The 22,006-nt window shown below is 49.9% G+C and overlaps 1 protein-coding gene across 5 annotated transcripts in view; it reads right to left on the bottom strand.

Annotated features, from left to right (window-relative positions):
- Nucleotides 1–22,006, bottom strand: part of PRMT7 (protein arginine methyltransferase 7) — a 285,356-nt gene that overhangs the window by 260,054 nt on the left and 3,296 nt on the right. For 2 of the 5 annotated variants that reach the window (XM_075325675.1, XM_075325671.1), the window contains exons 2-5: nt 10,387–10,609; nt 10,119–10,254; nt 7,623–7,659; nt 7,319–7,468 (exon numbers count right to left, since the gene is read on the bottom strand). In XM_075325675.1, coding sequence (XP_075181790.1) covers nt 7,319–7,468; nt 7,623–7,659; nt 10,119–10,210 — 279 coding nt within the window. In that variant the 5' untranslated portion in view covers nt 10,211–10,254; nt 10,387–10,609. Of the gene's footprint in view, nt 1–7,318; nt 7,469–7,622; nt 7,660–10,118; nt 10,255–10,386; nt 10,610–20,222; nt 20,721–22,006 lie in introns of those variants that run through there. The other 3 variants (XM_075325674.1, XM_075325672.1, XM_075325673.1) reach the window with 3 other exon arrangements.

Below are 22,006 nucleotides of genomic sequence, written 5' to 3'. Positions count from 1 at the left end.
GCCCCTCCCCTTCTGGCTATACACCCTCCCGTAGGAGTACGGATTCCTCAGTTTTAGTACCAAAGCAAGAAGGAGGAAAGCCAATAACAGTTTCAAAAACAAATTCAATCCGATAACAAGATCGGAGAACTTAAGAAACAACATGAACAACATGTGCACCCGAAAAACGAAACCCTAAGAACAAATAGGGCGGGTGCTGGGTCTCCCAATTGGAGCTAGAAGAAAAGGAATTTACGGTAAGTAAACAAAATTCCCTTCTTCTTTTTCGCTCCTAATTGGGAGACCCAGACAGTGGGACGTCCAAAAGCAGTCCCTGGGTGGGTAAAAAGATACCACATGAACGGGCTGTCAGACAGCCTCTTCCTACAGGTGGGCCACCGCCGCCTGAAGGACCTGTCTACCTAGGCTGGCATCTGCCGAAGCGTAGGTATGCACTTGATAGTGTTTGGTAAACGTGTGCAGACTCGACCAGGTAGCCGCCTGGCACACTTGCTGAGCCGTAGCCTGATGCCGCAATGCCCAGGACGCACCCACGGCTCTGGTAGAATGGGCCTTCAGTCCAGATGGAATCGGAAGCCCAGCAGAACGGTATGTGTGAAGAATTGGTTCCTTGATCCACCGCGCCAGGGTGGATTTGGAAGCTTGCGATCCCTTATGCTGACCAGCGACTAGGACAAAGAGCGCATCAGAACGGCGTAGAGACGCCGTGCGAGAAATGTAAATCCTGAGTGCTCTCACCAGGTCCAACAGATGTAAACCCTTTTCAAATTGGTGAACTGGATGCGGACACAAAGATGGCAAAGTGATATCCTGATTGAGATGAAAGGAAGAAACCACCTTGGGAGAAAACTCTGGAATTGGACGCAGTACTACCTTGTCTTGGTGAAACACCAGGAAGGGAGATTTGCAAGATAACGCCGCTAGCTCGGACACTCTTCGAAGAGACGTGACCGCCACAAGAAAAACTACCTTTTGTGAAAGCCGAGAAAGGGGAACCTCTTTCAAAGGCTCGAAAGGCGGCTTCTGGAGAGCAATGAGAACCTTGTTCAGATCCCAGGGTTCCAATGGCCGTCTGTAAGGAGGAACGATATGACAAACTCCTTGGAGAAACGTGCGTACTTTAGAAAGCCGTGCCAAGCGCTTCTGAAAGAATACGGATAGCGCGGAGACTTGACCCTTAAGAGAGCTAAGCGACAAACCTTTTTCCAACCCAGACTGCAGGAAGGAAAGAAAAGTTGGCAATGCAAATGGCCAGGGAGAAAACCCTTGAGCCAAGCACCACGCTAAGAATATCTTCCACGTCCTGTGATAGATCTTAGCTGAGGATGGTTTTCTAGCCTGTCTCATTGTGGCAACAACTTCATGAGATAAACCTGAGGCCGCTAGGATCCAGGACTCAATGGCCACACAGTCAGGTTCAGGGCCGCAGAATTCAGATGGAAAAACGGCCCTTGAGACAGCAAATCTGGACGGTCTGGTAGTGTCCACGGTTGGCCTACCGTGAGATGCCACAGATCCGGGTACCACGACCTTCTTGGCCAATCTGGAGCGACGAGTATGGCTCGATGGCAGTCGGACTTGATTTTCCGGAGAACTCTGGGTAACAATGCTAGAGGTGGGAACACATAGGGGAGTCGGAATTGCGACCAATCCTGAACCAAGGCGTCTGCCGCCAGTGCTCGGTGATCGTGAGACCGTGCCATGAAAACTGGGACCTTGTTGTTGTGCCGTGACGCCATCAGATCGACGTCCGGCGTCCCCCAGCGGCAACAGATCTGCTGAAACACGTCCGGGTGAAGGGACCATTCTCCTGCGTCCATGCCCTGGCGACTGAGAAAGTCTGCTTCCCAGTTTTCCACGCCTGGGATGTGAACTGCGGATATGGTGGACGCTCTGCTTTCCACCCACGTCAAAATCCGCTGGACTTCTTGAAAAGCTTGGCGACTGCGTGTTCCCCCTTGGTGGTTGATGTACGCCACCGCCGTGGAATTGTCCGACTGAATCCGAATCTGCTTGCCTTCCAGCCATTGTTGGAAGGCTCGCAGGGCAAGATAGATTGCTCCGATTTCCAGAACATTGATCTGCAGGGTGGACTCTTCCTGAGTCCACGTCCCCTGAGCCCTGTGGTGGAGAAACACCGCTCCCCACCCTGATAGGCTCGCATCCGTCGTGACCACTGCCCAGGACGGGGGAAGGAACGACTTTCCCTGTGACAATGAGGTGGGGAGAAGCCACCAACGCAGAGAGTCCTTGGCAGTCTGAGAGAGGGAGACAGTCCTGTCGAGGGACGTCGATTTCCCATCCCATTGGCGTAGAATGTCCCATTGTAGAGGGCGCAGATGAAACTGCGCGAACGGGACTGCCTCCATTGCTGCTACCATCTTTCCTAGGAAATGCATGAGGCGCCTCAGTGAGTGCGACTGGCTCTGAAGGAGAGATTGCACTCCAGTCCGTAGCGAGCACTGCTTGTCCAGTGGAAGCTTCACTATCGCTGAGAGAGTATGAAACTCCATGCCAAGATAAGTCAGAGATTGGGTCGGGGTTAGATGAGACTTTGGAAAGTTGATAATCCACCCGAAACTCTGGAGAGTGTCTAGTGCCACCTTCAGACTGTGCTGGCATGCCTCTTGAGAGGGTGCCTTTATAAGCAGGTCGTCTAGATACGGGATGACCGAGTGACCCCGCGAGTGCAGAACAGCTACTACTGCTGCCATGACTTTGGTGAAGACCCGGGGGGCTGTTGCCAGACCGAAAGGTAACGCTACGAACTGCAGGTGTTCGTCGTGTATGAGGAAGCGTAGGAAACGCTGATGCTCTGGTGCAATCGGCACGTGGAGATACGCATCTTTGATATCTATTGATGCTAGAAAATCTCCTTGAGACATTGAGGCTATGACGGAGCGTAGGGATTCCATCCGGAACCTCCTGACTTTTACGTGTCTGTTGAGCAACTTTAGATCCAGGACGGGTCGATACGATCCGTCCTTTTTTGGGACCACAAACAGATTGGAGTAAAAACCGTGACCTTGTTCCTGAAGAGGGACGGAGGTCACCACTCCTTCCGCCTTTAGAGCGGCCACCGCCTGCAACAGAGCATCGGCTCGGTCTGGTGGTGGAGAAGTTCTGAAGAAACGAGTTGGCGGACGAGAACTGAACTCTATCCTGTACCCGTGAGACAGAATATCCCTCACCCAACGGTCTTTGACGCGTGACAGCCAAATGTCGCCAAAGTGGGAAAGCCTCCCACCGACCGCGGGTGTGGGAATCGGAGACTGCAAGTCAGGAGGACGCCGTCTTGGCAACGGTTCCTCCGGCTGTCCTTTTTGGGCGTGACTGAGACCTCCAAGAATCTGAGCGTCTCTGGTCTTTTTGAGTCTTTTTTGACGAGGCGAATTGGGACCTGCCCGGTCCTCGAAAGGACCGATAACCAGACTGACCCTTCCTCTGTTGGGGTTTGTTTTGTCTGTGTTGCGGTAAGGATGAGTCCTTACCTTTGGAGTGTTTGATGATTTCATCCAAACGCTCTCCAAACAATCGGTCACGAGAAAAAGGCAAATTGGTTAAGCACTTCTTGGAATGAGAATCTGCTTTCCAATGTCTCAACCACAGGGCCCTACGCAAAACAACGGAGTTGGCTGACGCCACTGCCGTGCGGCTTGTAGCGTCAAGAACAGCATTAATCGCGTACGACGCGAATGCCGCCATTTGCGAGGTCAATGGTACTACCTGCGGGGCAAATGCACGTGTGACTGAGTCGACTTGCGCAAGCCCGGCTGAGATAGCTTGGAGTGCCCATACGGCCGCAAAAGATGGCGCTAATGACGCTCCAATCGCTTCATAGATGGATTTCAGCCAGAGCTCCATCTGCCTGTCAGTGGCATCTTTAAGTGCCGCTCCATCTTCAACTGCAACCAAGGATCTAGCTGCAAGCCTGGAAATTGGAGGATCCACTTTTGGACACTGGGTCCAACCCTTGACCACCTCAGGGGGAAAAGGATAGCGTGCATCTTTAAGCCGTTTAGAAAAACGCCTTTCAGGATAAGCGTGGGGTTTCTGGATTGCGTCTCTAAAGTCAGCGTGGTCCAGAAAAGTGCTTAATGTACGCTTAGGGTATCTGAAATGGATTCTCTCGTGCTGCGAAGCTGACTCCTCTACAAGAGGAGCTGGTGGGGAAATATTTAACATCTTATTGATGTTAAATATAAGATCATTAACTATGGCGTCACCATCTGGTGTATCTAGATTGAGAGCGGTCCCAGGATCAGAATCCTGATCAGTTACGTCCGCCTCATCACCCATAGATTCATCTCGCTGGGATCCTGACCATTGAGATGAATGTGAAGGCCCGTCATAGCGAGCCCGCTTAGGCTGCCCGGGGCCATCGTCCGAGTCAGAGTCTTCACCCTGAGGTGTATGTGCCCGTCCCGGAGCTTGGAGGTAACTCAGCTGAGGGGGACCAGGGGGCAATGATTGCACAGTGTCCGTGGCCTGAAGTACAGGCCTAGCTCGCAATGTGTCAAGAATTTGTGACATAGTGAGAGACATTCTGTCAGCAAAAGCTGCAAACTCAGTTCCTGTCACCTGGACAGCATTCACAGGTGGTACACCCTGGGTCACGTCCAGCAGAGGTCCCGACTGTGCAAGCGCCGCAGGGGCCGAGCACTGCCCACAATGGGGGTCCGTGGAGCCTGCCGGTAGAAAAGTCCCACATGCGGTGCAGGAAGCATATAATGTCTGTGCCTTGGCACCCTTGCGTTTTATGGACGACATGCTGCTGGCTCTCTGCAATGTGAGAGAGTCTATAGCCAAAGGGCGACCAGCGCTATGCAATACAAAGTATTTGTAGAAACAAAATACTAAGAATACTACTGGCACAAGAGGGGGTGAGCCCTGAGGGCTGCTTACCGCCCGCTGAATAGCGGGTAAGAGGCGCAGAATTCCTTGTCTGGGTCTCCCCGGCTCCCCTCTGCAGCTCAGCGTGTCAGCAGGAATGGCTGCCGGCGTCTGTGGAGAGGGGCGGTCCGTGGGAGTTCCTAAACAAAAGTGCGGGAAACAGTGTCCCCTCTGTGCCGATTGTGAGGGCTGGAGTATGTAAAAACGACTCCAGCCCTCAGCGCTGATGCGCTGACCAGCGTCCCGCCCCTCTCCTGACTGGCAGGTCTGGGGGCGGGAACGAACGGAAGCAGGCCGCAAAAGCCGGGGACTCGAGTTATCAGCGCGGCCGCCGTAAAAGCGCGGCCCGCGCTGAAGTCCCCGGCGCACCACAAGTGCCAGCCGCGCCGCAGTCCCAGCGGCCGGCGCGACCGATTCCCAGAAGTGTGCCTGCTTCAGCGAAGCTGAATGAGGCCATGGCACAAGCGCCGCAGCGCTGATGTCCCCGGCGCACTACAACACCCAGCATGCTGCGGTGTGAGCGCCAAATGCACGGGGACACAGAGTACCTTGAGGAAGCAGGGCCATGTCCCTGATGTACTCCGCTCCATCCAGCATCTTCTCCAGGGGCTGTAGATGGAGCACGGTCTCAGTGCCTGGAGACCAGTAAATCCCACTTCACCCAGAGCCCTGTAAAAAGGGATGGGGAAGGAATCAGCATGTGGGCTCCTGCCGCCGTACCCGCAATGGGTACCTCAACCTTACAAACACCTCCGACATACAGTGGGGTGAGAAGGGAGCATGCTGGGAGCCCTGTATGGGCCCTCTTTTCTTCCATCCGACATAGTCAGCAGCTGCTGCTGACTAAAAACAATGGAGCTATGCGTGCGTGTCTGACCTCCTGCGCACAAAGCTAAAACTGAGGAATCCGTACTCCTACGGGAGGGTGTATAGCCAGAAGGGGAGGGGCCTTACACTTTTAAGTGTAGTTCTTTGTGCGGCCTCCAGAGGCAGTAGCTATACACCCCACTGTCTGGGTCTCCCAATTAGGAGCGAAAAAGAAATGAGAACGCTACGTGTTTTGGAAAATGGCGCAAAACGTGCGCCACGTTTTTTGGACAAGCTTGTGAATTTTTTTAACCCCTTAGATACAAGTAAACCTATACATGTTTGGTGTCTACAAACTCGCACCGACCTGAGGCATCATACCCACACATCAGTTTTACCATATAGTGAACACTGTGAATAAAATATCCCAAAAATTATTGTACAATCCCACTTTTTTTGCAATTTTTCCGCACTTGGAATTTTTTTGCCGTTTTCCAGTACACTATATGGTAAAACTTAGGGTTTCATTTAAAAGTACAACTCGTCCCGCAAAAAACAAGCCCTCATATGGCAAGATTGATGGAAAAATAAAAAAAGTTACGCCTCTCGGAAGAAGGGGAGCAAAAAACAAAAACGCAAAAAAGGAAAGTGCCCGGGGGCTGAAGGGGTTAAATTTAATTCAATAAGTGATGCAAGTGGACCTACCCAGAAACCCGCTGGTGTGTGTGCTGGGCTATGTGGATGAAGTGGGGGTGGATGAACAAGAGAAACTGGCAGCGGCACGATTGTTGTATGCAGCAAGGAAACTAATTGCCTTGTATTGGCTATCTGAAACAGCACCGACACGTAAGGAATTTGTTGAAAAAGTGAATTATATTATTTATATGGAGAAAAATGTTTATATTAAAAGGGGAAGGAGAACTCAATATGAGAAGATCTGGAGCAAGTGGCTGGACTTTCCAGGATTAGCGTCATTTCATCTACTGAAAGATAGGATATTTAGACTATAGGTAGGAAAGGAAAGATCACAGTGGCTGAGAAATAAGGAGGGCAGGTCATTATGTGAATAAAGAGGGATGCAGAGAGTGGAGGGGTGAGACTGTCGACTGGAAGAGGGTGGGGGTATGTGTGAGGACTACCCTCACATATTGTTGTTATGTTTATGAAAGTTTTAAAAACGCAATAAAAATTTATCTGATTTAAAAAAAAAAAAAAAAAAAAAAAAAAAAAAAAAAAGAAGATAGTCGCATTACAGGTTAGGGTCTCGGTATCTATATAAGTGATCACCTTGTCGTGGTCATTAGGCTCACATGCATTGGCCAATACATATGCTAAATCTCTTTTTTTTCAAATATTCCTATGAGATGTTGCATAAGAAGTAAAGTACTATTTTGTGTATACATTTCCCCTGCAGATCTAGGTAGCTTCAGGACTACCAACTATATACGATCCCTGCTAAACTGCAGCGGCTGCTAACAGAGGAAAATAACACTTTACTGCAGCCTGTGGACTACACAGGGTTCATTTGTAGCCTGTAAGCACAGAAACACACAGGCCTGTATCAGAGCTGTGCACACAATGCGTACATTATATTTTAGGCTAATTAATCATAGTTCACCTCAATGGCAAAGCAGTAGTCGGCCCCGGCTGTGAGAGCCATCATGGACAGCAGTCCAGTGCCGGTCCCAATGTCCAGAACAATGGCCTCTTCTCCTCTGTCCTTCACCCTCCTCACTGCAGCAAGGATGCCCTGGTAATACTTTTCATTCTACAGAACACAAGCAAAATGTCAGAAATGATATCAAATAAAACTAAATATTACAGTAAAGAGATTATTACCGGAGAAGACTGACTATTTACAAGTTATTAACATGCAATGTTAAATACTTTTGGGAAAGAAATAAAGTCCTCCGCTCACTTACACGGTCCTTGTCATGTAACATATCGGCATATGAAGACCTACAGGAAATAAAGGTAAACAAAATAAGGAATTCAAAAAGGCCGTCTAGTTAGCCGAGCACATTCAGTGGAAATGGACATTGTTAAACTGACCGCTGTCTCCCCCCCGAGACCCCATACACAGGAACGCTTGGCCAGTCACTCCACTGTTCTCTATGAGGGAGCCAAAGTGAGCGATAAAAGGAAGTTAATCCCATCTATGGGATTTCCCAATCAATGGCTGCCCGACCGCTGGGACCTCCAGCGATCCTGAGAACCAGGGCCCCAGGGTGGAGTCTGCCGCTCCAGTCATCCCTATGCAAGTGCTGAAGACCACCCAGGAGCATCGCTCTCAGTCTCCAGCGTCCCATTAAGAGCAAATGGAGCCACTGTTCACAAGAACAACCCCGCTCTATTTACAAGGGGCTCTTCGGGGCCATAAATCTCAGGTTCGCATACCCAACAATCGGAAGGTTATCCCCAATTGTTTGTATAAACGTAAAAGGGATAACATTGAAACTTGAAAAGACCACTTTTTAAATCCCCTACTACACCAGCAGTGATGCCAGGGGTCCTACTAGTTTTGTTTTGGTTTTTTTTTGTTACTGTCCCTAAACTATGTAATGGCGTACATGATCGCAGCAGCAAACCACTTCCTCACTGGTGATACTATGTAGCACAAGATCCATGAGGCCGGTGATTGGCTGCAGCTGTCACGTAGGTGTTCCTCACGTCACGGTACAATGGATGAAACAAACATCACACCCCAATCAGAAAAGGGAGATAGGACCCCTGTAGCTATGAACAGTGGGAGTCCCAGCAGATGGACCCCAAGTGCTCAGATACTTATAACCCACCATATGGAAAAATGACCAGAGGTCTCAAACTCAGCTGGTGTATGGGCCGCACATAGAAAAATAAATAACTTGGGGGGGCGCACTGATTGAAGGACAAAGTGACATTTTTATTGATACCATTTTTTTTTCTCTACACCTTTGGATCACTGCATATGAACATTTTTGCTTGTTTATTATAACAAACATATTTAAACAAAAAAAGTGTAATACATAAACATTTTTGATGATCATAAAAAAAAAATAATAAAGCATGACATTTTTTTTTAACATTTTATCCCTTTCTTGTAAGTAATATAGTTTTATAATTACCACCATATAGTAATTTTGTCCAACATCTTTTAGTAATGTCCCCCCTCCTGTTCCCCTTTTTGAAGTAATATTCCCATCCTTGTCCCCATCCTGTATAATGTGCTCATCCTTGTCCCCATCCTGTCGTAATGTGCCCATCCTATAGCAATGTGCCCATTTTTGCCCCTTTAACAAATGTGCCCCACCCATGTCCCCATCCTGTAGTAATGTGCCCAACCTCACAGCCTTGTCCCCTTTTGCTAATGTGTCCATGCAGGTCCTCTTCTTATATTAATGTCCCTTTTACTGATCCTCTTCTTGTAGCAATGTCCCATCCTGGTCCCCTATTGTGCCATTCTACACACACCAAAATATTCTTCTCCCCTATCCTCTATTCGCTCGGCGTCCTCTTCTCTGCTTCTCGCAGCCAGCAGGCATGAGCCCCCCTTGACGATTGCTGCAGATACAGGGGTCTCTGTCAGCTCTTCATCTAATATTCAGATGAACGTTTTGCAGCTGCCGTGCAGAGTCAAGCTCTCTGTGCACTATTCCAATGGCAGCCGCTTGCCGATCAGATGCAATCAGGTGACGTCATACTCATCAGCTGCTTACCTCTGATTGCACTATTCAAATGGCAGCCGCTACCCAATCAGAGGCAAGCAGCTGATGCAGATGACATCACCTGCTTGCATCTGATTGCCGGGTGGCTGCCATTGGAAAAGTGCAGAGAGAGCTTGATTCTGCGTGGTAACGGCAAAACGTTCATCTGTAATAAAGCAGTGACATCTGTGGCCCCTGCACAGACCACGATCGTCAGTGGGGCACATGCCTATGGGCTGCAAAAAGCATCCTGAGGGGCCGCATGCGGCCCGCGTGTTTGAGACCTCAGTTCTAGACGTTGGGTGCTTGCTGGTCACCACAAACAGAGAATAAAAATTTCTAATGGATCTGCTACGATGTGATGTCTACAAGCATAAAGCATTTGGCGAATCAGATAAATGTCAACAGACATTACCATTTTCTTCTCTGCATCACATTCTTCAAGACACCTTAGGCTTCATCGGGAGGGTTCATGAGGTCAGAATTGCTTCCTGAGGCTGAGTGTCCCCACCAGAAGGGCTATTTGACCCCAGGCTCTCCCGTGCCTAGACCTTTTAAAAGGTGGAATATACCCGACTAGTTCCTGTGCCTCTCTCCTCTTTTTTTTTTTCCTACTCTGTAGTTTTTCTGCCTAACAGTGAACCTAGTACAGATAATGTCCGGCAGCAGGATCCTGTGTGCGGACAGTGGCTGCTAATAACAGTATTCTGCATTTTCAGTATCGATCCCACTAACCGGGCAATCTCTTGGTGATAATCATAATTCTCATCCTCTTCTACCCAGTCCAATGACCCCGTAATGGGGTTAACCCGACCGCAGAACACCATCCACACGGCCCTTGGAAACTCTGGATGTCACTGGGGAAAAAAAGCTGAAAAGTAAACTCAGTTTTAGCGTCATATATAGAACAAATATCTTTTACACCTGTAGTTGACGAAGGGATATTCTTACGTCTGGATACGTTTCTAGTAGAGGTGACTGGAGGGCACAATTATACACCTACCTCTGTTTGCGGCTGCTGCAACTCTTCTTTCCTGATCAGGTATGTGTTGGGGTAGTGGATATGCTGGGATGTAATAGGAGGAATACAGGAGAGTGCGGTCCACGGAAGGAGCAGGTAAGGAAAGCTGCTATCATGTATTCAGAGATCCTGCAAATACACAAGTGGATTTTCAGCCCCGCACCAGAGCCTTCGTCAGTTGGATGGATATGGGGGGTTTAAATACCTGTTTAAGCGATAAAACAAACCAATCGTTTTAGTGGTAAACTTCCACGTGGTGAGCATGGTTGAATGCTAACATTACATACAAGGCAATATGTAATTAAAAGGGAGCCAGCCAGCAGGCTTTTCACATATAAAGTACAGGCAGTGCCATACTGGCACTAGGATGCTGATTCTAATCATACCTTCAGTTCAGAGATTCAATGCTGAAAAGTTCTGTAAAAATGTCTTAATTGATGCAGCGGCTTGAGTATCAGGGCGGTACTGTGTGGGTCAGGTACTCTGGAATGATTCCCCTCCTGGCTTATATCCTTTTCGTTACTGACATTTTGCGGTGTCACTGCCATTGCCAATGTTGGCGGCGTGTGAATTGCTAGTGTGACGTGGTCTTCAATAAAATGGTGCAAAAACTGGCACATGTGCGTACGGCGATTTACGACACCATTTGTTTTAAGACATTGTGAAGATGAATATGAAGGATGGCGTAACCGGAGATTGAATTTTTTTCCAGCAGCGCATGTGCCTCTGCTGCTCAGCCATCTCCAGAGTCTTAAATGAAACCTGTCAGGTGTAATATGCACCCAGAACCACGAGCAGTTCTGGGTGCATATTGCTAATCCCTGCCTAAAGGCCCCGTCACACTAAGCAACATCGCTAGCAACATCGCTGGTAACGAACAACTTTTGTGACGTTGCTAGCGATGTTGCTGTGTGTGACATCCAGCAACAACCTGGCCCCTGCTGTGAGGTCGTTGGTTGTTGCTGAATGTCCTGGGCCATTTTTTAGTTGTTGCTGTCCTGCTGTGAAGCACAGATCGCTGTGTGTGACAGCCAGACAGCAACAACTAATGTGCAGTGAGCAGGAGCCGGCTTCTGTGGAGGCTGGTAACCAATGTAAACATCGGGTAACCAAGAAGCCCTGTCCTTGGTTACCCGATATTTACCTTTGATACCAGCCTCCTCCGCTCTCACTGTCAGTGCCGGCTCCTGCTCTGTGCACATGTAGCTGCAGCACACATCAGGCAATTAACCCGATGTGTGCTGTAACTAGGAGAGCAAGGAGCCAGCGCTCAGTGTGCGCTGCTCCCTGCTCTGTGCACATTTAGCTGCAGCACACATCGGGTTAATTAACCTGATGTGTGCTGTAACTAGGAGACTGGGGGCTGGTCACTGGTTGCTGGTGAGCTCACCAGCAACTCGTGTAGCCACGCTCCAGCGATCCCTGCCAGGTCAGGTTGCTGGTGGGATCGCTGGAGCGTCGCAGTGTGACAGCTCACCAGCAACCTCCTAGCAACTTACCAGCGATCCCTATCGTTGTTGGGATCGCTGGTAAGTTGCTTAGTGTGACTGGACCTTAACTGTCCCTGTATACACTAGCCTAGATAAAGAGATCTTTAGAAAAAGTGTTTCTATAGATCTTTTACCATATGCTAATGAGTGCGGGGACTAGACCCAAGGGCGTTGCTTCCCTTGGTAGTTGGCTCATTAGCATGTTAGTACACCCCTGTGGGCATGCTACCATGCTAATGAATGTGCAGCGTTACAGGATGATCTCACTCACCTCTCTGCTGCCATCACTGCCTGATGCTGGATTTCAGCTCAGTGTACATGACCCCGGAGTTTGGGTCATGCGCACTAGGAAGCCGGGTGTACGCATTCTGGCTTCAAACTGAAGTAGTGCACATGACCGGAAGTCCGGATCATGCGCACGGAGCCGAAATCCAGGTGGCGATAGCAGCAGAGATGTGAGTGAGATCATCCTCTGACACTGCACATTCATTAACATGTTAGCACGCCCACGGGGGTGTACTAACATGCTAATGGAGCCGACTAGACAAGGAAAATAACGCCCTTGGGACTAGTCCCCTTGCTCATTAGCATATCATATAAGATCTTTAGAAATACTTTTCTAAAGATCTCTTTATCTATGCTAGTGTATACATAATTAATTGATACAAAGGACCGGCACTCCAAATCTTCTGAAATATTTTTGTAGTTTATTCCATCATAATATACGCCTGTATATTATGATGGAATAAACTACAAAAATATTTCAGAAGATTTGGAGTGCCGGTCCTTTGTATCAATTATACTGTGGATGCCTTCCTTGGACACGTGCACCTTGAAGGATTGTGTGCCGCCTGGAACTTCTGTTTCTGCTAGTGTATACAGGGACGGTTAGGCAGGGATTAGCAATATGCACACAAAACTGCTCATGGATCTGGGTGCATATTGGACCTGACAGGTTCACTTTATAACAAATAGCACCTGAGATCACATTACATGCATGTGCCGATTCCAGCGGCATATGACTGAAGACAATGTCATTCTAGCAATGTGCACACGTCGCCAACATCGCAATGGTGGTGGCACACAAAATTTAAATGCAGAAAAGGAGGCAAGGCAGGAGGGGAAATCATTCATGAGGATCCAACCCACATAGTTCCACCCCAATGCTCACGCCACTGCACCAATGACGTCTTTTCTGAAGGTTTATAAAGGATTTTTCACCAATCAAGCATCCAATCTCTAAACTGCAGACATGATTAGAATCACCATCCTAGTGTCAATATGGCACTGCCTGTACTTTATATAACAAAAGCCTGCTGGATGGTTCCCTTTAACACACAACAATACATTAAGTACAGGTGACATTACAAGTTACTAATAAAACTAATATTCTATTGAAACCATATTAAAATACTCTGTATAAAAAGAAGATATTTAAAACTATGACAATATTGATGTGGAAAAGTCCAGGATTCATTAGTATTTGTTCCCTACTTTCTTGTAGGTTGTGTCCAGCAGATGTTACGGTCTCACTCTTTGGTCCTGGTTTCTATATAGATTATTATTGTTTTCTTTCGTGGATATCTTTGCTGTTTGGTGAAAATATTTGAAATGTAGTTTCCAGAACTTATTTCTAGAGTGTTTTTTGTTATTTTTATTATATTCTGGCTGTTTTTGATATATTTTATATCCAATTTCAGTGAGTAGAGTAGAGTCTACATTATGACATTACATTTCAAACACTCCACAACAGAACTATAACAAATGCACACAAAATGTAATGAGTTCTAGAAACTTCTTTTCACATATATTTTCACCAAACAGAGCAAAGATATCTAGAAAAGAAGGAAATTAAAAGAGAATTGTATTTTAAAGGGGATCTGCCAGCAGGTTTTTGCTGCGTAATCTGATGGCAGCCTGAGGTAGGGGCTGAGACACGGATTCCACAGATGTGTCACTTATTAGGATAGAGAAAGACAAAGCTTACCACCACTTGCTGTTAAAATAATCCACTATAGGAGAAATACAAAATTGGAGGGCACTTTTTTCTGTTGGTAGGAATACCAATATATAAAAGTGACAAAACAGAGAAAAGCAAAACTCAGCACTTCCATCTGGTACAATGCAAACAATTTATTAGATGTCCATTAAAAAGTAATTTAAAGAGGATCCATAAGGCTGGAAACACATCTATGCGAGTAAAATCGGTCCAATTGGACTGAAAAAAACTTGGCTGATTTTAGTTCACGTTAGGTCCGAGTGTAACGCAAGTGCGATGCTATTTTTTTTTTTTTTAATTAATGACTTGCCTAGCGTGTGTAATGCATAGGGGATCCGTTTTTACTATGTCATCTGCCATTCAGCTCTGCTACATGGCCGCTGACAGCAGACACAGACAGCCATGTAGCAGAGCTGAATGGCAGACGACAGCAGACACAGAGAGCCGCACGATCAGAATGAACTCGGGTGAACTTCACCCGACTTCATTGTCATGCCGCGGCTCTGTGTCGCATCCCGATTAGAGGTCACCCGTGATGGACTCACCGGTGACCGCTAATCCCCTGAGTGACTGAATTGAGCAGCGCGATTAGCGCTACTGTCACTCAGGTTACACGCGGTTAGCTGTATTCTCCCCCCGTGACTGGAATTCACCTGTGACTTCATCGCTGTCACTCGGGCGACTTGCTGTCACTGTTGGAGGATCCAGCGGTGGCCGCGAGTAACCTGAGTGACATCATCAGCTGATCGCGATACTCACCTCAGTTGCTGCGTGGAGCTGACAGGAGCGGCGATGTCTTCTGCTGCTCCTGTCACCTTCATGTAGCAGAGCTGAGAGCGTCGCGGGACCTCCGTGGATTACGTAGGACAAGGATGGGTTATTTGAGGACTTAAGAAAGTGGTGAACGAGGGTCTTGGTTTTATTTTATTATTTCAAATAGAAGGATTTTTGTGTACTCACCGTAAAATCTCTTTCTCTGAGTCTTCATTGGGGGACACAGGACCATGGGTGTATGCTGCTGTGACTAGGAGGCTGACACCAAGTGAACATAAAGAGAGTTAGCTTCTCCCTGGCAGTGTACACCCTGAGCCAGAGGCAGATCTACGCCAGTTTAGTGTACAAGCAGTAGTAGGAGAAACCTGAACAACCATAACTAAACAAGGTAATACCAAGAGAAAACGTGTGGTGAAAACACAGTGCCTTATGAAAACGTATATATAAACGTATAATAGCCGGGTGGAAAAAAACACATTGTCCTGTAAAGAACCGAGAACATCCGGCAAACTAAGACCTCACAATTCAAACAGGGTGGGTGCTGTGTCCCCCAATGAAGACTCAGAGAAAGAGATTTTACGGTGAGTACACAAAAATCCTTCTATCGCTTTCATTGGGGGGACACAGGACCATGGGACGTCCAAAAGCAGTCTCTGGGTGGGTACAGAAGCAATCCTACAAATCCAAAAACAAATCACAAAATTCTGTGAGAAAGCTCTGTCCAACTGTATACTACTTTTTCATAGGTGTTGCAGGCGGCCGTCGCACACCTTTCTCCCAAGGCAGGCATCCGCTGATGCCTGGGTGTGGACCTGGTAAAACCTGGCGAAGGTATGAAGGCTGGACCACATGGTGGCTGACGCCTGGTGTCTGATTGCCCAAGACGCCCCAACTGCACGGGTGGAATGGGCTTTTACTCCCCTCGGAGGGGACTTGTCCCTGATCCGGTAGGCCTCTGATATGGCTGACCTGATCCAACTTGCAATGGTAGCCTTGGACGCCGGAATGCCCCTCTTGGAGCCAGAAGGCAGGACGAACAGGTTGTCCGATTTGCGGAAAGGCGCAGTTCTCAAGACGCAAGTCCTGAGGGCTCGCACTAGATCCAGAGTGTGCAGTGACCTCTCCAAGGAGCGAGTGGGTGCCGGACAAAAAGATGGAAGCACGATCTCCTCATTCAGGTGAAAAGGAGACACTACCTTCGGCAGGAAAGCAGGAGACGGGCGCAGGACAACCTTGTCCTGGTGGAAAAGAAGAAAAGGTGACCGACACAAAAGAGCTGCCAGTTCAGACGTTCTCCTGATTGATGTGACCGCCACCAAAAAGGCCACTTTCCAGGATAAGTGTGAGAATGAGGATTCTTTGAGGGGTTCAAATGGAGCCAGTTGGAGGGATCCTAAAACCAGATTAAGGTCCCATGGTTCTAGCGGAGAACGATAGGGTGGAACCAGATGGGCGACTCCCTGGATGAACGTCTTGACCTGTGGACGCGATGCTAGATTTCTTTGGAAAAGGACAGACAGCCGAAACCTGCCCCTTGATAGTCGCCAGCGAGAGACCCGCTTGTAAACCTGCCTGAAGGAAAGCCAGTAGCGCCGGGAGTGACAGAACTAACGGGGAGGAATTGCCGTTGACCTCGCACCACTGAAAAAAGGCCTTCCAGGTCCGGTAGTAGATCTTTGACGATGAAGGCTTTCGAGCCCTGACCATAGTCTGTATCACCTCTGGAGCAAAGCCTGACTGGGTTAGTAGCCAAGATTCAAGAGCTATGCCGTCAAATTGAGAACCCCTGAATTTTGATGGAAGAGTGGACCTTGAGACAGCAGGTCTGGCCGATCTGGGAGCCGCCATGAGGTGTCTGCGATGAGCTGTGCGAGTTCTGCGAACCACGCTCGCCTGGGCCATTCTGGGGCAATGAGAATCACTGGAATGCCCTCTGCTTGGATTTTCTTGAGGACTCTTGGGATCAGTGGAAGCGGTGGGAAGATGAATGGTAGTCTGAACTGATTCCACAGAAGGATGAGAGCGTCGACTCCTAGCGCCTGCTGGTCGTGGTAACGGGAGATGAACTGTGGGACTTGATTGTTGAACAGAGAGGCCATTAGGTCCACATCCGGAGTCCCCCCATCTGTTGTAGATCTGTTCGAAAACTTCTCTGTTGAGAGACCATTTGCCCGACGCCAGACCCTGTCTGCTGAGGTAGTCGGCTGCCCAATTTTCCACGCCGGGGATATGTACCGCGGAGATCCTGGAGTGGTGAGACTCTGCCCACTGTATGATCTTCTTCACCTCTCTCATCGCCATGACGCTCCTCGTGCCGCCCTGGTGATAGATGTATGCCACAGCCGTGGTGTTGTCCGACTGGATCCTGATTGGCGATCCTTGTATAAAGCGCTGAAACGTCTGCAGAGCTCGGAGGACCGCCCTGTTCTCCAAAACGTTGATCGGGAGCCGGCTTTCCTGGGAGGACCACTGACCGTGAGCCGTGTGTTGATGGAGCACTGCTCCCCAGCCCAGAAGCCTGGCATCGGTGGTGACTGTCTGCCAGTGTACCGGTAAGAATGACATTCCTTTGGAAAGATTTTGGCTGTTGGTCCACCAAAGAAGCGAGCGGTGGGTTTCCGGGGGCAAAAGTATCTTGCGATCTAAGTTAGTGACTTGTCCCATTTGATCAGCAGGGATAGCTGAAGGGGACGAAGGTGGAAGCGGGCAAACGGAACCGCCTCTATTGCCGCCACCATCCGACCGAGGACTCTCATACCAAAGCGTATGGACACCGCTCTGGAGTGGCGGAGGGTCTGGAGGTCCTTCCGGAGAGAGACAATCTTTTCCTGTGGGAGGGACACGCGTCCTTGGATGGTATCGAACTCCATGCCTAGGAAGGTAATCCGGAGGGCCGGGGTCAGAGAGGACTTCTTCAGATTGATGAGCCAGCCTAGTCGGGACAGAGTATTGATGGTGACCTGAACACTTAGGAGACAGTCGTTGAAAGAAGACCCTTTGATCAGCAAGTCGTCCAGGTACGGGATCACCAAAACTCCTCTGGAGTGTAGGATAGACATGGCAGCAGCCATGACCTTCGTGAACACTCGTGGCGCAGACGCGAGGCCGAAAGGTAGGGCAGTAAACTGATAATGATCTTCTGCTATAGCGAAGCGCAGGAATTTCTGGTGCTGATGGGCATTCAGGATGTGCAGATATGCGTCCTGTATGTCCAGAGAGGCGAGGAATTCGCCGACCTCCATGGAGGCAATCACCGATCGGAGGGACTCCATACGAAACTTTCGGGGTTTGACGTACCTGTTGAGAATCTTGAGGTCGAGAACAGGACGCACAGTGCCATCCTTTTTGGGGACAACGAAGAGATTTGAGTAGACTCCCTTGAAACGTTCCGAACTTGGAACTGGAATCACGACCCCTGAGCGGTGCAGAGATTCGATGGCATGAAAAAAGGGGTGAGCTCGCGCGTCTGACTTGGAGGAATTGATGAGAACTCTATTTTGTACCCTGAGACTAGGATTTCTCTGACCCAGGCGTCCATGATCAAAGGCAGCCAGACGTGTTGGAAATGAGAAAGGCGCCCGCCCACCTGGTCTGCGCTGGCGCGCGAAGACCACGAGTAGCGCTGTGATCTAGATGTTGATTTGGCTGGCTGGCGTGGCCTAGAACGCCAGGAAGGGTTTGTTTGGAAGGATGGGTTCTGCCTGTTTCTCTGCGGGGATCTGTTCCTCCTAGGATGTGTAGTGGAACTGAAGCTGCGAAAAGGCTGAAACCTTGAGGTCGGCTGGCGACGCGGAATATGTCTCGGTCTCAGCTGTGGAAGAGAGGTGCTCTTTCCTTCCGTAGTCTCGGCGATAATCTGATCGAGCCTGTCCCCAATCAGCCGACCTCCTGTAACCGGGAGGGCGGTAAGGGATTTTTTAGAAGCAGAGTCTGCATTCCAGGCTCTAAGCCAGATCGCCCGACGGATTGCCACAGTGTTGCTAGCCGCTTGTGCTGCGCAGTTGGCTGCTGACAGAGATGCATTGATGATATACTCACCCGCTAGAGCAATCTGTGCCGCCATGTTGGCGAACTCGGGATCGCTAGACCCTGGGCGAAGACCTCTGCGGAGGGTGTCGGCCCAGGCCACCATGGCCTTAGCTACCCAGACGGCGGCGAAAGCAGGCGACAGGGCTGCGCCTGCCGCTTCAAAAGCAGAACAGGCGAGTCCCTCGGTGTTCCGATCCGTGGCGTCTCGGAGCGATGTCCCGTTCGGCAGAGATAGAACTGTACGAGAGGCCAGGCGGGAAACCGGAGGGTCGACCACAGGTGAGCCTGCCCATTCTTTCCTGAGATCCTCTGGGAAGGGATAGTGTAAATCAATTGACTTACCAATGTTGAATATCCTGTCCAGTTGCTGTCTGTGCTTGCGTAGAATCTCAGCAAATTCTGGATGGTCACAGAAATGCCTGTGGGCACGCTTAACCCGCTTGAAGGATACCTGCGAGCTCTGGGTGGTGACGGAGCCCATCTGGAGCTTCAGCGTTTTATTTACCGCTTCGACCAGACTGTCCACCATGCGCCTGACATCGGCTGCCTGATCAGAGTCCAGCAGTGAGGCTGTATCCGACTTTTCTCCTGAAATATCAGACGGTCCCGGAGACGAGTGGTACTCGGGCCTTGGAGGGGAGAGAGACCTCTGGGAGGAACTGGAAGAGGAGACTGTGCGGGTCCGCTTCCGCGCTCCAGTAGCCGGGTCTGGGTCAGACCGACTGTCGTCCTGCGACGGCTTGACCTGGGGGGCATGGCTGGGCGTAGGGAGCGAATGCAACGCCTGCGCGATGGACAGCGACACCCTTGAAAGACAGTCCACCGACTGGGAGAGGGAAGTCAACCACTCCGGGGGAGGGAACGCATTGGAGCCCGTGGCGTCCTGTACTGCTGCAGTAGTGACGGGGACGGGGGGCTGGCGGCGTCTGGGGCAATCTGCGTGGGCTGTGGGTCAGGGACGCAAGCCGAGCAAAGGGGCATAGCCTGGCCTTGGGAGAATTTTTCGTTGCAGGACGTGCACGCAAAATACATTATAAAGGGGGCCTGTTTGGATCGGGAAGACTTAGAATTAGGCATGGCTGCTCAGGAGACTCACTAGTGACACTAGGGAGGAGACAGGAGATAGGAAAAGAAAGAAGAAGAAAGAAATAAGGTAAAAAGTCGCTGGTTGTAATCAGGAGCAGCACTCACCCAGGTCCTGTGTCCTTCCCAGGTCAGCAGGGGTCTCAGAGTAGCTGGGACAGCACCAGGATAATCGTACTGCCGCTGCTCACCGGCCTGCCTGTGCTGAGGTGAGCAGATGCAGGAAGCGTGGGCTTTTGCTTTTTTTTTTTTTTCTTTAACTGCGGGGGGCATGCTGAGGGGCTGGCTGGCTTGTCTCCGGGCAGAACATGCAGGGGGCGTGGCCGGAAAAGCGCGCGCGAACGGGGGGGCGGAGCGCTCCGGCCTGAGGTAGGCCCCAAGCCGGGGACTAAATTAGTGGGCGGCCGCCGGGAGCGCAGCGCTGCGAGCGGAGAAGATCTTACCTGCGTCCTGGCGGTGTCGCTCTGATCCTCAGCCCCATCCTTGCCTGCTGCGGCTGCCGGTGAGTCCAGTCTGCCCCTGGGAGACATCAGGGGGGAATGCTGAGGAGCTGTGGGAAACACTGCAGAGCGCTCCTGCGCTGCAGTGACCGGATCCTCTGCCTGGGCCCAGGGTAGAAGGGTAAACGCTGGGGGAGGCATGAAGCAGCTGAGCGCTTCTGCGCTGAAGAGCCTGTGATCCTCTCACCGGTTCCTGGATGGGGGATCCACTGGGTGATGCAGAGAGCCCTCGCTGCCTCCACCAGAGACACCCCTGGGACGGTACCGTAGGGGAGGACGGGGAGTGTGCCCTTACAAACGCTCAACCCCAAGCAGTCCTGGGACGGTACCGTAGGGCTGGAGGGGGAGAGGGCTTGACATCTCGAGCCTCAACACCCCTGGGCACGGTACCCGAAGGGATGGAGAAGGGGAGGGGTGCTCTCTGTTGCAGGGACTTTAACTCTGCAGAAGAGACAAAAGAATAGAAAATGAGAAGGCTGAGCGGCGCCGTAATAGCGAAAAACGGAAAAGAAGAATAGCCTAGGCTTAGGTTGGCCCACAGAGATATGGGCCCACTTCAGACTCCTACGACACTAAGCAAAAACTGTCGTAGATCCGCCTCCGGCTCAGGGTGTACACTGCCAGGGAGGAGCTAACTCTTTTTATGTTCACTTAGTGTCAGTCTCCTAGTCACAGCAGCATACACCCATGGTCCTGTGTCCCCCAATAAAAGCGATAGAGAAAGGATTTTTTTAACTGTGTGTTTATTAACTTTAATTTGCAGGTTAATCATTGCGGGTGTCTCATAGACGCCTGCAATGATTAATCTAGGACTTATTGGCAGGTATGGGCTGCCATTAACTCCTTATTACCCCGTTTGCCAACGCACCAGGGCAAATCAGGATGAGCCTGGTACTGTCCCAGAACAGTCGCATCTAATGGATGCAGCAATTCTGGGCGGCTACTGGCTGATATTGTTAGGCTGGGGGGCTCCCCATAATGTGGAGCTCCCCATCCTGAGAATACCAGCCTTCAGCCGTCTGGCTTTATTTGGCTGGTATTAAAATTGGGGGGACCGCACACCGATTTTTTTATTTATTTATTTTTAAAGGCACAGCATAGACACGCCCACCGGCTGTTGTGATTGGTTGCAGTGAGACAGCTGTCACTCATTGTGGGGGCATGTCTGACTGCAACCAATCATAGGTGCCGGTGGGCGTGGAAAGCAGGGAATACGAGATTGAATAATGAGCGGCCGGCTTTTTCAAAAGAGAAGCCGCCAGAGCAGTGTGAACGCCATGCAGCGCCGCGCCGGGGATCGGTGAGTATGAGAGAGGGGGGGCAGAGGGATAGACCGACACGGACAGAGAGAGAGGGACAGAGATAGTGACCGACCAACAGACCGACCGACAGACAGAGAATAGAGACCGAGAGGGAGAGACCGACTGACAAGAGAATAGAGATTGACAGACATTGTGACATATCACTCGTTTCCAGTGTTTTAGGAAACATGCGAGAAATGTGTGTGAGTGCCGTCCCGTGACATCCGATTTTTTACACGCTCCCATAGACTTGCATTGGAGAGACTCACCGAGAAACTCGCAAAAAAGCAGCATGCTGCGATTTTTTTCTCAGCCTGATTTGGACTGAGAAAAAAAAATGCAAAGGCGAGCTGAATCATTCACTAACATTTGTCCGATTCCAATGCGAGTTTTTCTCACATTGCTCTACTGCGAGAAACTCGCAAG

The sequence above is a fragment of the Anomaloglossus baeobatrachus genome, chromosome 10 (assembly GCF_048569485.1).
Source record: "Anomaloglossus baeobatrachus isolate aAnoBae1 chromosome 10, aAnoBae1.hap1, whole genome shotgun sequence".
Classification (NCBI taxonomy): Eukaryota; Metazoa; Chordata; class Amphibia; order Anura; family Aromobatidae; genus Anomaloglossus; species Anomaloglossus baeobatrachus.
The sequence above is the reverse complement of the archived record's forward strand: the minus strand, read 5'-3'. Positions and strand labels throughout refer to the sequence as shown.